Raw genomic sequence first — 15,678 nt, forward strand, 5'->3', positions numbered from 1 at the left:
CAGTCAGTATACCTACTCTTTTAGCAGATGCAATTGTAGCTAAGCAGGCTACAATTGTAAGTCCAATCATGATGTAACAGGCTTTTATTCGAACTTTACTTCTTGCAAAATCCAGCATTTCGTGCCTAAAATTAAGATGGTAGTGAGACAAATCAGTATGAAACATTGAGGTTGTCCTTTCTAGGCACCATAGATGTAACTTTTTAACAAGTTAAATACTGTGAACCAGTTAGTAAGATGTGGCCATTCCAGGATTGATGCATTTTCCTTTGTGAAGTGGAAAGTAGTTAATAATCTCCAAATGAAACCACAAGGTAGATGAATTCCTTGATACTTTTTCCCCTAAAACTTCGTGTAATGTTTCTCCTATAATTTTGTGAAATGAACAAGACATACATTTACTGTACATTTATTCAGTATTTATAAATTTAAAATACTTTTGTGCGACTTGTAGCAATTCAATTAATTTTGGTTTTTAATCTATGGACCACAGACAAGCCTTGAAAGCCCCGTGTTGCACACTGAACTAGAGCTCCTTAACTTCCAGAAACCTCAACCTTTGTTGGTCGCTACCAGCTGTGCTCTTTAGTTCCTGAAGCAATTGGCAAGCAATGGTGGGCTGTGTGTACTCAGTCCAAGCTGGGGACACAAAAGCAGGAATCCCTTCAACCCTCCAGTATGTAGTCTCCTAAAAGCTTGAATTGAGCCATTTTCTAGTAGTTATGACACTTAAGGACTGAACACTGTTCAAATTTTGTCTTACATGTGCAAGACGAGACGATTCCTTTCTTTTTAAACTTTCCCTTTTAAAATAAAGTTTAATTTGATGGGCCTGTTGCTTATAATTAAGATTCACTCCTTTTATAGTAGAATTTTAAAATTGCATTGTATGAATGAATTTTACATACTTCTCCAAAAAATAACTTGCTTTTGTCAAATGCACAAAGGGAAGGAACCTTGACAGCTATACTACCTAACAAAGCAGCTGAAAACAAGCACTATCCTTTTTTTACCTAGAAGGAAACGTGATAAAACTGGACACTGACTGCATTGCTCCTCTTCAGCCCTTTAAAACCGTACTATCACACACATCGGGAAATCTTTCAGGGTTAGTTGAGCAGCTTGAGTTGCAGGTGCCAAATAGCTTCAAGAGGGTTGTCAGTACTTGTAGGCCAGAGAACACTTGTTCTCTGTTCTATATTGCTTAAATGCATTAGTTTTAAGAAATCAAAACCAGACTCGCATACAACTATTAATCTAGGATGCATTTGGAATAACAGAAGCCAAAATATAAATGTGTTAGGTCAGTAACAACTATGTTACAGACATAATCGTATTTCAAATTGCACTAATTGAAACTGTCCTGAAACACCATACAACTTCTTGCCTTCTGCCTCTGATTCAAGGGAAGCAAACCTTATGGTTTTCTGTATCCTTTCATTAAGGACTATACCTCTCCATCCATGCTCAGGAATCAAGCAAACCCTTCACTGAAATCAATGACAGAGTTGTTTAAGCAAATGTTGGAGGAAGACTAGGACTTGCTTACTTAATGCCAAATGACTTAACTTTGCAATGGCAAGTTGAGTAAAGGTCTATCTTGATAAGTAATCATTAATAACAGGATTTTGCTCAAGCCTGTTTTCTAAGAATTAGGTTTTTTGATCACATGGTTCATGAATTGCAGTTCTAAAAAAAACATTTGGTCATGTTAAAGAAGAGTGATTACATTTACTTTTTGCCTGTCCAGCAGTTACCACGCTCACAAACTAGCCTGTCTTGCTTACGTATAAGTTAATTTAAAAAATCTCATGGGTATTTTATACTTATTTTTATAGGTTTCAGAGGCCTAATCTGAAAGTAAACTGTCTTTTCTAAGACGAAGTTCCTATAAGCTGAGAGCGAAATGAGCACCCTATCATGAGAAGGATTTTTTTTCTGAAATCATCAGGGGCTAAACCACTGGTGCAAGTTTTGTCCACAAACAAGTTATGGATTTGGTTCCCAGAGCTGGCGAGAAATCAACTGCACCCATAGAGCCATCTGTTTCGAATACTGTGCTTTCACAAAGCTGATTCTTCCCCACCCAGCTCCCTGAGAGCTGAGCTCCTGAAGAAATCAAACTTTATTGTTATGGTACTGTGCAACCCACATTTTCAAATGTAATGTAATTTGAATTAGTCTTCCTAAAATACAACATTGAAAATTATCTGTAAATTCCTGGCCCCCTTCAAGTAATAGGAGTTTTGCCATAGATGCCAGTTAAACTAGGATTTGCCACTGGAATAGGAAATAGTTCTAATACGAGGATGACAATAAAAGGTGTGCAATGTGATGTAAATAAGGGACAAGTGTATTTTTGCTTGTAGCCATGCTGCTCTCTTCCTTATTGTCTTCGTTACACAAGGAATGGAACTGATGGAAACAAAAGAAACACCCAGAGATGTTCCCTTTAACTGTTTCTCAAAGTGCAGTATGTTACATGCAATTAACTCCTCTACCAAGAAGTCTGGCAATAAGAAATGTAGCTGGACTGGAGATGGATATTATTTCTGTTAGGCAGTTACACGAACATGCCGTTTATACGTTAACTTCTGGTGATGACGTTTTTTTTCAGTAAAATTATCGGAGGAGGTGGTGGCTAGTGGAAAGGAAATGTCTAATGCACTATGAGATTTACCCTTGTGTATTCAGTTTAATGAAGAACATGGAATGGTAAAGTGGTTTAAGGCCTCTTACTTTAGACTTTATCAATGGTTGGCCTCAGTCAACCCAGTTACTCAGGCTGGGAAGTCAAAGGTAGATGGATGAGAATGGTAGTCACATTGCTCCTTCATGTACCATTAGCTACATGCCTCAATCTAGCCTATGGGCTTTCCAGGCTTAAGCAGATCACAACTGCTTCCGTTGATCCTGGAAATATACTTTGAAAAAATAAACAAGGAAGAGGACATGCTGTTTTTCTCTCTCCCCATTTTTTCTCAAATACTTTGCTGACATTATATATTGTCACTTGTTTGTCATCGTTTAGTAATCATCCACTCTTTCATAATATATATTGTGTTTATGTGATCTATAAACAAAATATTGGTGACTGATGCAACCTTCCTCTGATGTGACATTTTGTTAGATCAAACAGAATAAACACGCCAATCTGCAAATACCAACAGTGCTCAAATCATTAACAGGCTTTGGACCAAATACTTTCCATCTTGCTCACGCAAATATTTCTGTTTCCTTCAGTAATGATGATCACGAGTTGTTTAGTTCTTAAACAGTATCCACCAGAACTCATCAAGAAAAACATGGTCCCAGAAAATTGTTTTAGGCTTACATCTGAGTGTTCGGATGCTTCCAAATTTTCAGAGGTGGCATGCTCTGAAAGTCCAACAGCTTCCCTTCTGCTGTGATCAGCTGTACCTTACGTTGTGTTAAGCGCTTCCATTTTTACGGTAGGATTGCCAGCTTCTGTAACAATCTTCTAAAACAATGATTCTTGACCTTTTTCTCCATAACTTCTGTGAATTGTGCAGCACCCAATTTCAAAAACTAATTTATATATTATAAGTGCTTTCTTATTTGTACAGGGGGACTGGACAATGGGGATGGGGAAATCATGCAGGTAGAGTATCTCCTCACACCTTGTAGCACCTTTCAGAGGTTTTCGTGGTGCCCTGGTTGAGAATCACTGTTCTGATAACATCTCACCCTACTTATGGAACAGTAGAAAAGACAAGTCACCCACAGGAAGGTACAATAATAGAATGTAAGACTTGGGGCGAGATCCAATGAAGGGCTTAGGCATTTGGGTGGTTAACTTTTAGGCACTTGGCCCACTAAAGTGGAGTCCAGAACCCTGAGCGAGGCATCTGGCAACCTATACAGAGCCTAGGGAGAATTAACCTCCTCTGAACGGGATTCAGAGCAGCCAGTATGCTGAGGAAGGAGCTATGAAAACCAGCAGCTTTTGGTATGCAGATGTCTGATGATAACCAACATTTCATAGATTTCATAGACGTTAGGGCTGGAAGGGACCTCGGGAGATCATCGAGTCCAGCCCCCTGCCCAAAGGGCAGGAAGTCAGCTGGGGTCATAGGATCCCAGCAAGATAAGCATCCAATTTACTCTTGAAGGTGTTCAATGTAGGTGCTTGAACCACCTCCGCTGGCAGACTGTTCCAGACCTTGGGGGCTCGGACAGTAAAGAAATTCTTCCTTATGTCCAGCCTGAAACGGTCTTGCAGGAGTTTGTGACCATTTGACCTCGTCATCCTTTGGGGCGCTCTGGTGAACAAACGTTCCCCCAGATCCTGGTGGTCACCCTTGATAAACTTATCGGTGGCCATTATTTCACCCCTGAGCCTACGCTTTTCCAGGCTAAAGAGTCCCATGGCTCTCAGCCTGTCATCATAAGATCTGTTTTCCTGACCTCTGATCATGCGCGTGGCTCTCCTCTGGACTCTCTCAAGCTTCTCCACATCCTTTTTGAATTGTGGAGCCCAAAACTGGACGCAGTACTCCAGCTGCGGCCTCACCAAGGCCGAGTACAAGGGGAGAATGACGTCCCGGGATTTGCTCAAAAAGCATCTATGGATGCAAGCCGGCGTTTTGGTCACTTTATTAGCCGCAGCATCGCATTGCAGGCTCATGTTCATCTTGTGGTCAATGATGACCCCCAAGTCTCTTTCTTCTGTAGTGCTAACCAACGTAGCGCTGCCGAGCCTATAAGGGTGCTGCAGGTTTTTCCTCCCAAGGTGGAGAACCTTGCATTTTTCAGTGTTAAACACCATCAGGTTCTCGTCTGCCCATTTGCTGAGCTTGTCCAGGTCAGCCTGGATCACCCGCCTATCTTCTGGCGTGGATGCTTTGCCCCAAAGTTTGGTGTCATCGGCGAACTTGGCCAGTCCACTCCTGACTTCAATGTCCACATCTTTAATGAAGATGTTGAACACTATGGGTCCCAGGCCTTGAGGGACCCCACTGGTCACAGGGCACCACGATGAGTGACTGCCATCAATCACAACCCTCTGGGTCTGACCACGGAGCCAATTTCCCAGCCAGCGGATCATGGCGGAGCCAAGGCCACAACTGGCCAGTTTGGCCAAGAGGTGATCATGGGATACCAGATCAAAAGCTTTTTTGAAGTCAAAATATATGACATCAATCTCTTCTCCCTTGTCCAGCTGATAAGCCACCTGGTCATAGAAGGAAATGAGATTGGTCAAACAAGACCTACCCGCAACAAACCCGTGCTGGCTATCCCTTAGAATGTTAGCCTGGGCAATGCTGAGGACAGGAGTAAGTCTTAAATTCTATCCCCCAAATGCCTCACTTGGACCCTGCAGTAGGTGCATCTATCCTCAGCCCTGGACCTCCTACTGAAGGCATTTTCCTTCAAAAAGCATAGTTTGCTTTCTTGGTCAGAGATAGCTGGAGGAGAAAGAGCCCCACTTATTTGTAATAGCTTAGAGCAGCATTTCAAAACCTGTAGGTCACGATGCACAAGTGGGATGCAAAAATATATGAAAGGGTTGCGAACAAACTATAAGTGGATTGGCAAACTTTAAAAACTGATTCTCCTTTAAAGGAGAAAAATGTGGGAAACTGTTTTTTTCCCTCGTAGGCCAGCAGAGTTCCAGTCTGCAAGGGGCATACTAGAAGCTGGGGGTGGGAGGCACCTGGTCAGGACTGGCTATCCATGTTTACAAATGGGTCCTGGTACAATAAAGGTGGAGATCTGGCTTAGAGCAAGGAACACTTGCCCAGGGTGTGAGAAACTTTTCTTCCCTCTGCCTGAGGGGGTTCAGGCCCACAGACTTCCCCCTCCTGGGAAAATGGCCTCACTACCAAGACACAGGCTATTCGTGGAGATGTTAAAAGTTAAAAAAAGAGTTTGAGTAGGATCTAAGCATTGCATTTGGTCTGGGCACATTTTTTGATCTATAAAGGTATAAAGGCATAAAGGTAACAGTGGAAAGCAGAGAGGGCAGTTACACTAGAAGCTCTTAAATGAGGGAGAGGTTAGTGATGTGGAGGTAGAGGAAAAGGGATCATATTGTCTCACCATCCCTTATCAGAGGTACTTTTGCCTCCTACTTGACCACTGAAATTTAGGACATGGACAATTATCATCAGGTTAAGCTTTAGGTTCAGTTTCAAATCAAAGAACACGCCACCCTCTTTCACTTCAGCTCAGTAACCCCTCCTGGAAACAATGATGCACTTACGGGATCCTTGGAGGAATATCCTCTTCAGCCTTGAAGCATCCTGCCCACAGGAGGACTTTTTTATCAAACAGTGAAGGTTTGTAACCAGCAGGCATTTTCTTCTCAGCTTAAAGAAAAAAGCACTTATTTTGTACACTGAAAGCAGGGCCGTGGCTAGGGACATCCCTCATTCCATCCCTATCAAGGATGTTGCTGGAAGAACAGGGCAGGATTGTAGGATGAAGACCTTAATCTCCACTAGCAGCCTCTGCTTATAGGATCCTAGTTTCTCCCCCTCCCTCCCAACCCCTAGATTTACCCTGTTTTCTGTGAACACACTTGTAGAGCTGGGTAAAAACTGTATCCTGGTGATTTTTGTACCCAAACCCCCAAACTGTATCAAAGACAGAACAAATCAAGTTTTGACAGCCTTCCCACACCCCATCCAAAATAAAAAATCCAGATTCCATATGGCTTGAATGCAGGGGGGGGAACCCTACCTATTTATCTGCGTGACTACTAACCCAAATTCTAAAGCAGCAGTTTTCAACCTTTTTAGGCTCCAGAAACCTCTCCTTAGGCTCAAAGGGGCCCTTGGAAAATGTGAGCTCTTCATTTTCATTCATTTTTAAACTATGGGAAAATAATAAGAGCCATATTTCTGCTTGCAAAGCCCTCAGAAAGGCCACAGTGGGCAGAATGTATTTAACATTGCAAATTCCTATTTGAAAACTCTGGGTTTATCTTGTGAAGAGTCATAGAGAAGTAGGGCTGGAATGGACCAGCCCTATGATGCAGGATCAGCCCTAGCCAAACCCTCCTATACAATCCATAATCTAACCTTGACATACGACTGCCGTCAATTTTAACACAACACAGACATAGCACCCTAACCCGCCACAGGTAAAGCAGGGGAACTGCGGCAGCCAAAGTCATAGAGAAGTTAGGTTGAGAGATGCTTCCAGAAGTCATTCCAGTCTGTGCCTAGCCAAACTGTCCCTTACAATCATAAACTCTTCATTAAAACTACCCTCAGCCCTGACACAACACAGGCCTACCATCCTAACCTGCCACTGGTAAGGCAGGGGATCTCCCGCAGCCTACATCGCAAAGAAGAGGGGCTGGAAGAGACATGCAGAGGTCATCGAGTCCAAGCCCCTGCCAGAGGCAGGGTCATCCAGGTACCCCTGGGGTCTGCAGACCCTGCTTAAGACGTGTGGTTCTCAAGAGTATCTAAGAGGGAAGTTCTCTGTTCTTATTCTCTCTCTCTCAAACAGGAAATCCATCCATCCTGGCACAGGAGCCACCACCTCCCATGCCTGGTACTCGGATCCTGTATGGCTTTGGCCCCAGTTTGCCCATTGACCATGTGACTGTAAACACTGGTATACTGCTAGGGCTAAAAGATTGTCAGTGATTTTTTCCTAAAGATCACAGACTATTCACCATACCCTAGTTCAGCAGTTCCCAAACTCGGATGAGATTGCACACCACCAATTTAAAATGATACAACCTTAAGTACCACCAGCAAATTTTTCAGTGCAACCTTAAGTACCACCAGCAAATTTTTATTATATAAAGTAATTGTAATAAAACCTGTTAATGTGTACTGCATGTCTGCGTACCACCGGTGGTACCCGTACCACAGATTGGGAAACACTGCCCTAGTTGTTTGGGTAATATCTTTTTTTTGGTCCAACCTAGCAATCCTCTATAGATAACAAGGACTTCTCTTTCAAATGGATTTCTTCTTTTACTGAGTGCCCCTTAGTGTCCATGATTCTTCTTAAAGATCACAGACTAAACACCATACCCTAGCTGTTTGGGTAATATCTTTTTTTGGACCAACCTTGCAATACCCTATAGATAATAAGGACCTTATAGATAATAAGGATCCTCTTCTCTTTTGAATGGGTTTATTCATTTACTCAATGCCCTTTAGTGTCAGTGATTCTTCCTAACGATCATGGACTATTCACTATTTTGGTAATATCTTTTTTTGGACCAACCCTGCAATCCCCAATAAAGACCCTCTTCTCTTTCGAATGGGTTTCCTCATTTACTCAGTGCCCTTTAGTGTCAGTGATGCTTCCTGTAGATCACAGACTGTTCACCATGCCCTACTTGTGTGAGTAACCTGGCAGTCCCCTATAGACAATAAGGACCCTCTTCTCCTCTGAAAGGGTTTATTCCGCGTGCCAACCCAGAGCCCCTTCCCCGGGCACCAGCCCTGCCTCTGCTCGCGGCTCTGTGCCCAGCTCGGAGGGTGCTGGGATGAACCCCCTGTGGGCTCCAGGTCCCGCACCCCTCCCCCCCGCCCCCGGCGGGGTCCAGAGGGAGAGCGCCCCGGGCCGTGCGGTCGGCCCCTGCCGGTCCCCCCGGGACGGCACTCACCCGCGCCGGCATCCCCCGGGCTGCTCCTGTCCGCGCCGCGGGGCCGGGCCGGCGGGGTGCGGAGCCGCCCCGCAGCCAGCAGCCTGCCCAGGCGCCCGGCGGCCGGCAGCATGGCCAGGGCAGCGCGGGAGCAGGTCCGGCGAGCCGGCTCCGGCCCGGCCTCCCGGCGCCTCACCCCCCCCGCCCCGCCCCGCCCCGCCCCGCCCCCGCCCGGGCTCTGGGCGGGCAGCGCGCCGAGGGCACGCCTGTCGCCGCCCGAGAGGAGCTCGCAGGGTTGCCGGCTCTCGTGCTGTTGGGCGCTGTTCTTCAAGTCTCCGCTTCGGGAATGTGGAAAAAACCCAGCAACGTAGCTCTTTCTTTTACCTCTATTTCTATCCATATATAAAAGAAAGGGTTAGCAGCTGCACGCTGGGGGCAGAAGCGGACTGGCCAAGTTCGCCTCCGATGCCAGACTTTGGGGTAGCGTGTCGGCACCTGAGGAGAGGCTGGTGATCCAGGCTGAGCTGGGCAGGCTTAGAAAGCGGGCAGATAACAACCTGCTGGCGTTCAATGTAAGGTGCTCCACCTTGGATGGGGGGAGCCCTGCAGCACGCTTATAGGCTATGTTTGCTAGCACCACGCCCGAAAGGGACTTGGGGTCATGACTGACCACAAGATGAACATGAGCCCCCAGTGCAATGTCACAGCTGGTCAAGCAAACAAAACCCTGGCTTGCATCTATACATGCTTCTCAAGCTGATCACGGGATGTCATCCTCCCACTGTACTCAGCCTTGGTGAGGCTGCAGCTGGAGTACTGCGTCCAATTCTGGGCTCCACATGTCAGGAAGGATGTGAAGAAGCTTGAGAGAGTCCAGAGGAGAGCCACATGCATGATCAGAGGTCAGGAAAACAGGCCTCATGAAGAAAGGCTGAGAGCCATGGGGCTCTTCAGCCTGGAAAATCACAGGCTGAGGCGGGACCTGGTGGCTGCCTATAAGTACATCAGGATCTGGGAGAAGATCTGTTCACCAGAGCGCCCCAAGGGATAACAAAGTCCAATGGTCACAAACTCCTCCAGGACCGTTTTAGGCTGGACATAAGGAAAAACTTCTTTACTGTCCAAGGCCTGGAATAAACTCCCTCCAGAGGTAGGGCAAGCACCTACTCCAGACTCCTTTAAGAAGCATTTGGATGCTTATCTCCTATGACCCCAGCTGACTTCCTGCCTCTGGGGCCGGGGGCTAGACTTGATCCTCTGAAGTCCCTTCCAGCCCTAACATCTATGAAATCTATGAAAGAGCTACGCTGCTTACATTTCTGAAGTGTAGACTTCATGTAAAAAATCATGAGAGTTGGCAACCCTGGATTCATTCATGCTGGGGGTAGAGGTCTGGCAAGGGAAGAAGGTCCCAGGAGGCAACCCCTTAGGACAGCGTTTCTCAACCCATGGGTCACCCCCAAAAGTGGGTCATGGGAATATACAAAAGGGTGGTGAACAAACTTTAAAAGTGGATTCTCCTTTCAAGGAGAAAAATGTGGGAAATCCTGGCTTTTCCTTTGCAGGCTGCCAGAGGGGCTGTTTCTGCCCCTCCTCCTCCTCCTCCTCCTCCTCCTCCCCCTTCTCCCTCCCCCCAGAGAAGAGCATCCTTATTATCTATAGAGGATTGCCAGGTTGGTCCAAAAAAAGATATTACACAAATATCTGGGGTCTGGTGCATAGTCTGTGATCTTTAGGAAGAATCACTGACACTAAGGGGCACTCAGTAAAAGAAGAAATCCATGAGAACTAGTCAGGTTCTAGCATGTATGAACTGACCAAGAAATTGTAGAAATGCTATTTAAAAGAGGGTTTCATGGGTCACACAAACCTTCTTCCTTCCAGCAAACAGTAGTGGTGTAATACAAGTATTGTAGCATATTAGAGGCTCACAAAATTGACAGGTGCAAGCACCAAGACTTTCAGAAAGTTAAAATGTCAGGGCTACCTTTAGCTTAAGATTGAATTTCTACTCCTTTACTTCACAAACATGGCCATGTGAATACGGGTATACTGCTAGGGCTGAAAGATTGCTGGTGATTTTTTCCTAAAGATCATGGGCTATTCACCATACCCTAGTTGGCAGAGGTCCACTGATTGCTGGAAGGAAGCATGTGTCCATTTGTGGCTATGGGAGGCAATGAAAGTGCCACCCTTACTGCCATGGACAGCAGCAACATTACTGCAACATTTCCTTCTAGTAAAACTTTCTAAGAGGGATCAAATATACATCAGCTATAACAGTACACCTGTGTGGTCATGAAAACCCCATGTGGAGGGCAGAGTGCATTTCTCTGCACCCTTGCTTTCTTGCCATAGGAAGAAAAAAAAAAGCATACCACACACCACATTCAAGCCACTTTTTGCGAAGTAGGAAAACAAATCCTTAGACCACAAGCTATAAAGTCTACCTCACAGAAAGTGTCCTCTCCAAATGGTATACCTATTCCATCAATGTTAAAAACTCAACACCAGCTTCCCAGTTGCAAGACTCCCCACTTTCTCAGTGAGAGAGAGAGCTGGACAGAGAATTCCCACATCCTGCTTGTTAGGCTTCTGTCCTGGGATAGGAGGGTCTCAACTTCAAGTTCCTGCTCTGCTGACTCAGAACACCTGGTTATGGCATGTGCAGATCTCTTAACTCTTTCTTTTGAAGCCTACATATTTTGGCTTTGACAGAACAGCCTACCTTAATACACTTCATTTAGTCAAAGAATGTTCCTACTGAGTCTAGTTTCCACCTAAAAAGCAATGTTTATTATGTTCTGCACAGGACTGCTTAATGGCACAGGTAGCAGGAATTTTTGCTTTATGGCGCATATATACCCCTGTGTCTGAACCCCTGTGTCTGAACTGACACACATCTTGAAAGAACACATCAGATACATCATGAAATCAAGTGTGTTTTGAAAAACTGGAAACAGTTTGAAAATGCCTGTGAGCAAGTAACCTGAGCATAGGCTAGAGTTTGAATGATTGTTTATCCCACCAGATGTCTTCATGCTGTAGATACTTCCCCATGCCACTCCCACTCACCCCTACTTACATGCTTTCTATTTTGTGGTATACTTACTTAATACTTTCTGTAAATATGCATATGATGAAAGACTAATGGGAGATGCCATCACTTCTTCCTTGGCCCTTTGCCACTAAATCCTTTGGTTGACAAGTAACAAAGCTAGTAGTGGAAGACCCCCAACAGATCATGTGTACCAATAATTTCTGTAGATTTAACCAAATTCATAATCTGCTCATCAGCTTTGGGGCAAAATTGTTAATTTCTTTAGAAAGTCCTCTGGCAGCCAGTCCACAGCTACCAAATGTTGAATAACATCAGTTTCATTGCATTTGTCCCTTCATTCAAGCAAGTTTATGTATTGCATGTCTTTCTTCATCTTTTACACATCAGAATCAAATAGGAACACAGAGATATATGGAACACACTTGTAATTTTTTCTGTAATTTTAGTGTAATTTTTTCATTTACAGTAACCCATTTTACTGATACCACATATATCATTATTACTAGAAGCTCAAGAAACATTCTAAATTATGAATGTCCAGTTTATTCCATATACATATTCCATCCACATACCAATAAAAATAAAACACAATGGTGCAATAAAAGTATTTCTGAGGTATCAAAGAGACAGTTCACTTCTGCAGTGACTAAGGCAGTAGTAAAACTTCCTTAACAGGGGCATAACAATAAACTTTGAAACAGTAATACACCATTAGATGGCAGCAATACAAAAGAGTTACATTAAAAGCCTGTGTTCAAGCAAGTAGGGTCAAAGTTAAAGGCTCTATAGGCTTTATTGACTTGCAAATAACTATTGGGTTGTAACCAATGACTTTCTCCAAGTCTTCTTCACCACTGAAGGATAAGGTAAGCAAGTCTCTGTGGATCTTATAGATCTAAATAAATTCAAAGTGCACTGCTTTGAGAACTATGGCCAGATTTGACTCCATGTATCTGGCTTCTATTTCACCCTTGAGTCCCTAAAAACCCATGAATGCATCTATTTTTGGAACATGCTGTCATCTTAGCCTTAAGACAAGATCACAAAAAATAAGCAAGCAGCAGAAAAATCCACCTACATCCTGTATTAATGGTTTTTTTGGAACCTAATCAGAATAGAATAGGATCACACTTAGGTAAAGAATGGTCTGGCCTCCATGGGTGCTGACAGACATGTAGGCCCCTGTTCTAACTCATGGCACTTTACATAAAGTGCCATGAGTTAGAGCAACTCTTCCCGCCCCCAACATATATGTTTGCCTGCTGGGTCGGGGGAGGAGCGTGTGGGGGAGAGACATCAAGCCTGCCTGCAGGAGCCCAAGGAGCATGCTTGTAGCGAAGAAGCCACCTCTGTCCCCCAGCCCTGCTGCCCCCATCCCAGCTCCAAAGCTGTCTATAGGGAGAGAGGGGGAGCAAGCTGGGGTTTACCTGGCTTGAGCTGGAGGAGGGGACTGGGGGAGGGCTATGAGGGCGGTTGGGACTCCAATCCACCTGCCTTCCCTCCACCTCACACTGGGCAAACCCCAGCTAACAGCTTATTCCCTCTACCCTATCCCTCCTCCCCTTCCTAGTCTGATGCAGCCTGGCTCTGATCGCATGACAGACTAACCCTAGGGAACACAAGTTCCCTAAGACACTTCAAAATGTCACAGCACAGCTGTAGAGTGCTTTCAGGGGGTTGATCATGCAACAAACATAACTTCTGTCTGTGCTTCAAGTGTTTAAAAACAGAGGAGCTTGGAAATTTGTCACACATTTGACACAGAGAGAGAGAGGGAGAGAAACTATTTTCACTGAATTAAAAGTGCTCTAAAAGTGTCAGTTTTCAGATATTTTATTCAAAGCTCAATTTTGTGAACAGAAACATAGCTAAGGTTAAAATGTCTCATTCTGACAAATTAAAATGGAACGGTCTGATTTTTCATTTTGAAATAAAGCTTATTATTTTTCATATAATTCATTTTAAAGGCTGAAAAAGGCCAGAATCATTACAATGTTTCAAATGTATCAAAATAAAAGGCTTCAGTTTAGTCAAGCCAACTTTTCTTTTCCCCTTTCCCCTGGAATGTTAAGGTGTTTTTGATGCTTTGGGCTTGAACCTTGTAGTTGCGTGAGAGGGTTGTTCGTGAAGGTTTAAAAGCTAAGTTAGGCAACTGCCCAGAGGAGTTTTCCATCTATTGACTCCTCTGTGAAATCCTATGAAATATGAACTTTCATTTCTACCCAGGAGAACTTTTACAATCTTTTCTCCAATGCCTGATGAAGGGTGTTTTTGCCCAAAAGCTTGCAATTAAATATTTTTTTTGCAAAAATCTTGTTGGTCCAATAAAAGATATCATCTCTACTATGAGTCCTGATTGCCTTTTCCTCTAGACCTATATGGCTACAACCTGGATACCTGAAGTTCATAGATCCATAGATTGTTAGGGGCTGGGAGGGACCTTGCCGATCATCAGGTCCGCCCCCCCCCCCCCCCCCAGTTCTAGGCAGGAAGACAACTGGGATTAAGTGACCCCAGCGAGGTGACTGTCCAGTCTCCTCTTGAAAGCCTCCAGGGTAGGTGACTACACCACCTCTGGAGGGAGTTTATTCCACAGTCTGGTCACCCTGACTGTGAAGCAGTTTTTTCTGTTCCACAACAAGGTAGAGAACAGTAATTAAAGTAGACCCATAGAGCAGCTCAAAGTAATATTCCACTTTGCAGAACACCCTCACCCTACCACAAGAGCTGCTTTAAAAAAGTGAGTTTGGAGCACGCCCAGAAGGTCAACAACACATCTAGGCTGTTTTATACCATGTAAAAGGAGTCTAAATGACAGAGTTCTTGAACTGTCAATAGTTCAGGAAAATATAATGTCAAATTTGAAATCCCTATGTTTCAGGGATGTATTTGGTAGCTGTGTTGGTCTGAGACAAAAACAAATGCAAAACTCTACAACTCTTGATTAAGAGATGATACCTTTATATAGGGTTACCAGATTTCTAGCATCTGTGAGAGGGAGGGGAGAAGATGGGAAGGAGAGGGGGGAGGGACATATGATTGGGGGAGGCATGGTATGCCAATGCCCTGCCTCTGCCCCTCACTCCTAAGACCCTGTCCCCCCTCCAGCCCTGCCAGCCCCACCTTACTCTTAACCCACCGCCTCCTACCCCCAAGGCTGCCAGTGCCCCTGACTCCCAACCCGCAGCCCTGCTCCCCCCAGCCCTGCTGCTCAAGCAGCTCCCGCATTGCACACACACACACCCACACACAGTGTCCCTTTACTTGGCTGGGGCTGCGCAGGGAGCACATGACCCCTGGCAGCCAATCACCTTGCCCACTGCTCCCAACCAGGGCCCAAAAAAGAGGACATGTCTAGGAAAAACGTGGACATATGGTAACTCTTTATTAGATCAACTAAGGAATCACAAAAAACATTTCTTTTTTTGCAAGCTTTCGGGCTCTCACACCCTTCATCAAGCTCAGGAGAAATTAAAGATGGTAAAAAGTCTTCATAGGTAGGAAATAAACTTTGTTCTTCCACAGAGGAAGCTGAAGATGGAAGTCTGTTCCTCTGGGTCCATGAGTGTGTCTTTGTGAGTTGCTTTTTGTTGTGCAGATAAGGAAGGATTCCTTCTCTGGTGGTTTCAGATGGCAAACAGGCAGAGAGGTGTAGAAATCTTTCTTGTTGGTCAGCAATGAAGTTTAAATCCAAAATCAGCTAAAATTCAGCATCTTCTATGTTGCAGGGATGCATTTGGTAGCCATGTTGGTCTGAGACAAAAAGAAATGCAAAACTCTAGAACTCTCACGATCAGTCACACATGTCCATATGCTTAAATACTAAATTCCTATTGATTCCTAAATTTCAGCAGGAGTTATCTCAAAGGCATAATGAATAGGGGTGGGGGTGAAAGAGGGGAGGTGTCAAGAGTGGTGGGGGAGCCCTACCTATTCTTGAGACTCAAAAACAGTCCCCAGCTGCTGCTTCTGCAGAATGGGATGGACACCCCGGGTTTTGCTCCTACAGCAGCAATGCCATGTCCATGTACTTGGCTGC

At 44.7% G+C, this 15,678-nt stretch overlaps 1 protein-coding gene across 1 annotated transcript in view; it reads right to left on the minus strand.

Moving 5' to 3' along the window:
• FAM162B (family with sequence similarity 162 member B) overlaps positions 1-8,768 on the minus strand; it is a 12,125-nt gene extending 3,357 nt beyond the window's left edge. The window contains exons 1-3 of the mRNA XM_090038458.1: positions 8,600-8,768; positions 6,227-6,332; positions 17-125 (exon numbers count right to left, since the gene is read on the minus strand). Coding sequence (XP_089894584.1) covers positions 17-125; positions 6,227-6,332; positions 8,600-8,711 — 327 coding nt within the window. The 5' untranslated portion in view covers positions 8,712-8,768. The remainder of the gene's footprint in view (positions 1-16; positions 126-6,226; positions 6,333-8,599) is intronic.
• Between the last annotated feature and the right edge of the window lie 6,910 nt (positions 8,769-15,678).

Source organism: Crocodylus siamensis, chromosome 1 (assembly GCF_052110815.1).
Source record: "Crocodylus siamensis isolate JL-2025a chromosome 1, ASM5211081v1, whole genome shotgun sequence".
Lineage (NCBI taxonomy): Eukaryota > Metazoa > Chordata > Crocodylia > Crocodylidae > Crocodylus > Crocodylus siamensis.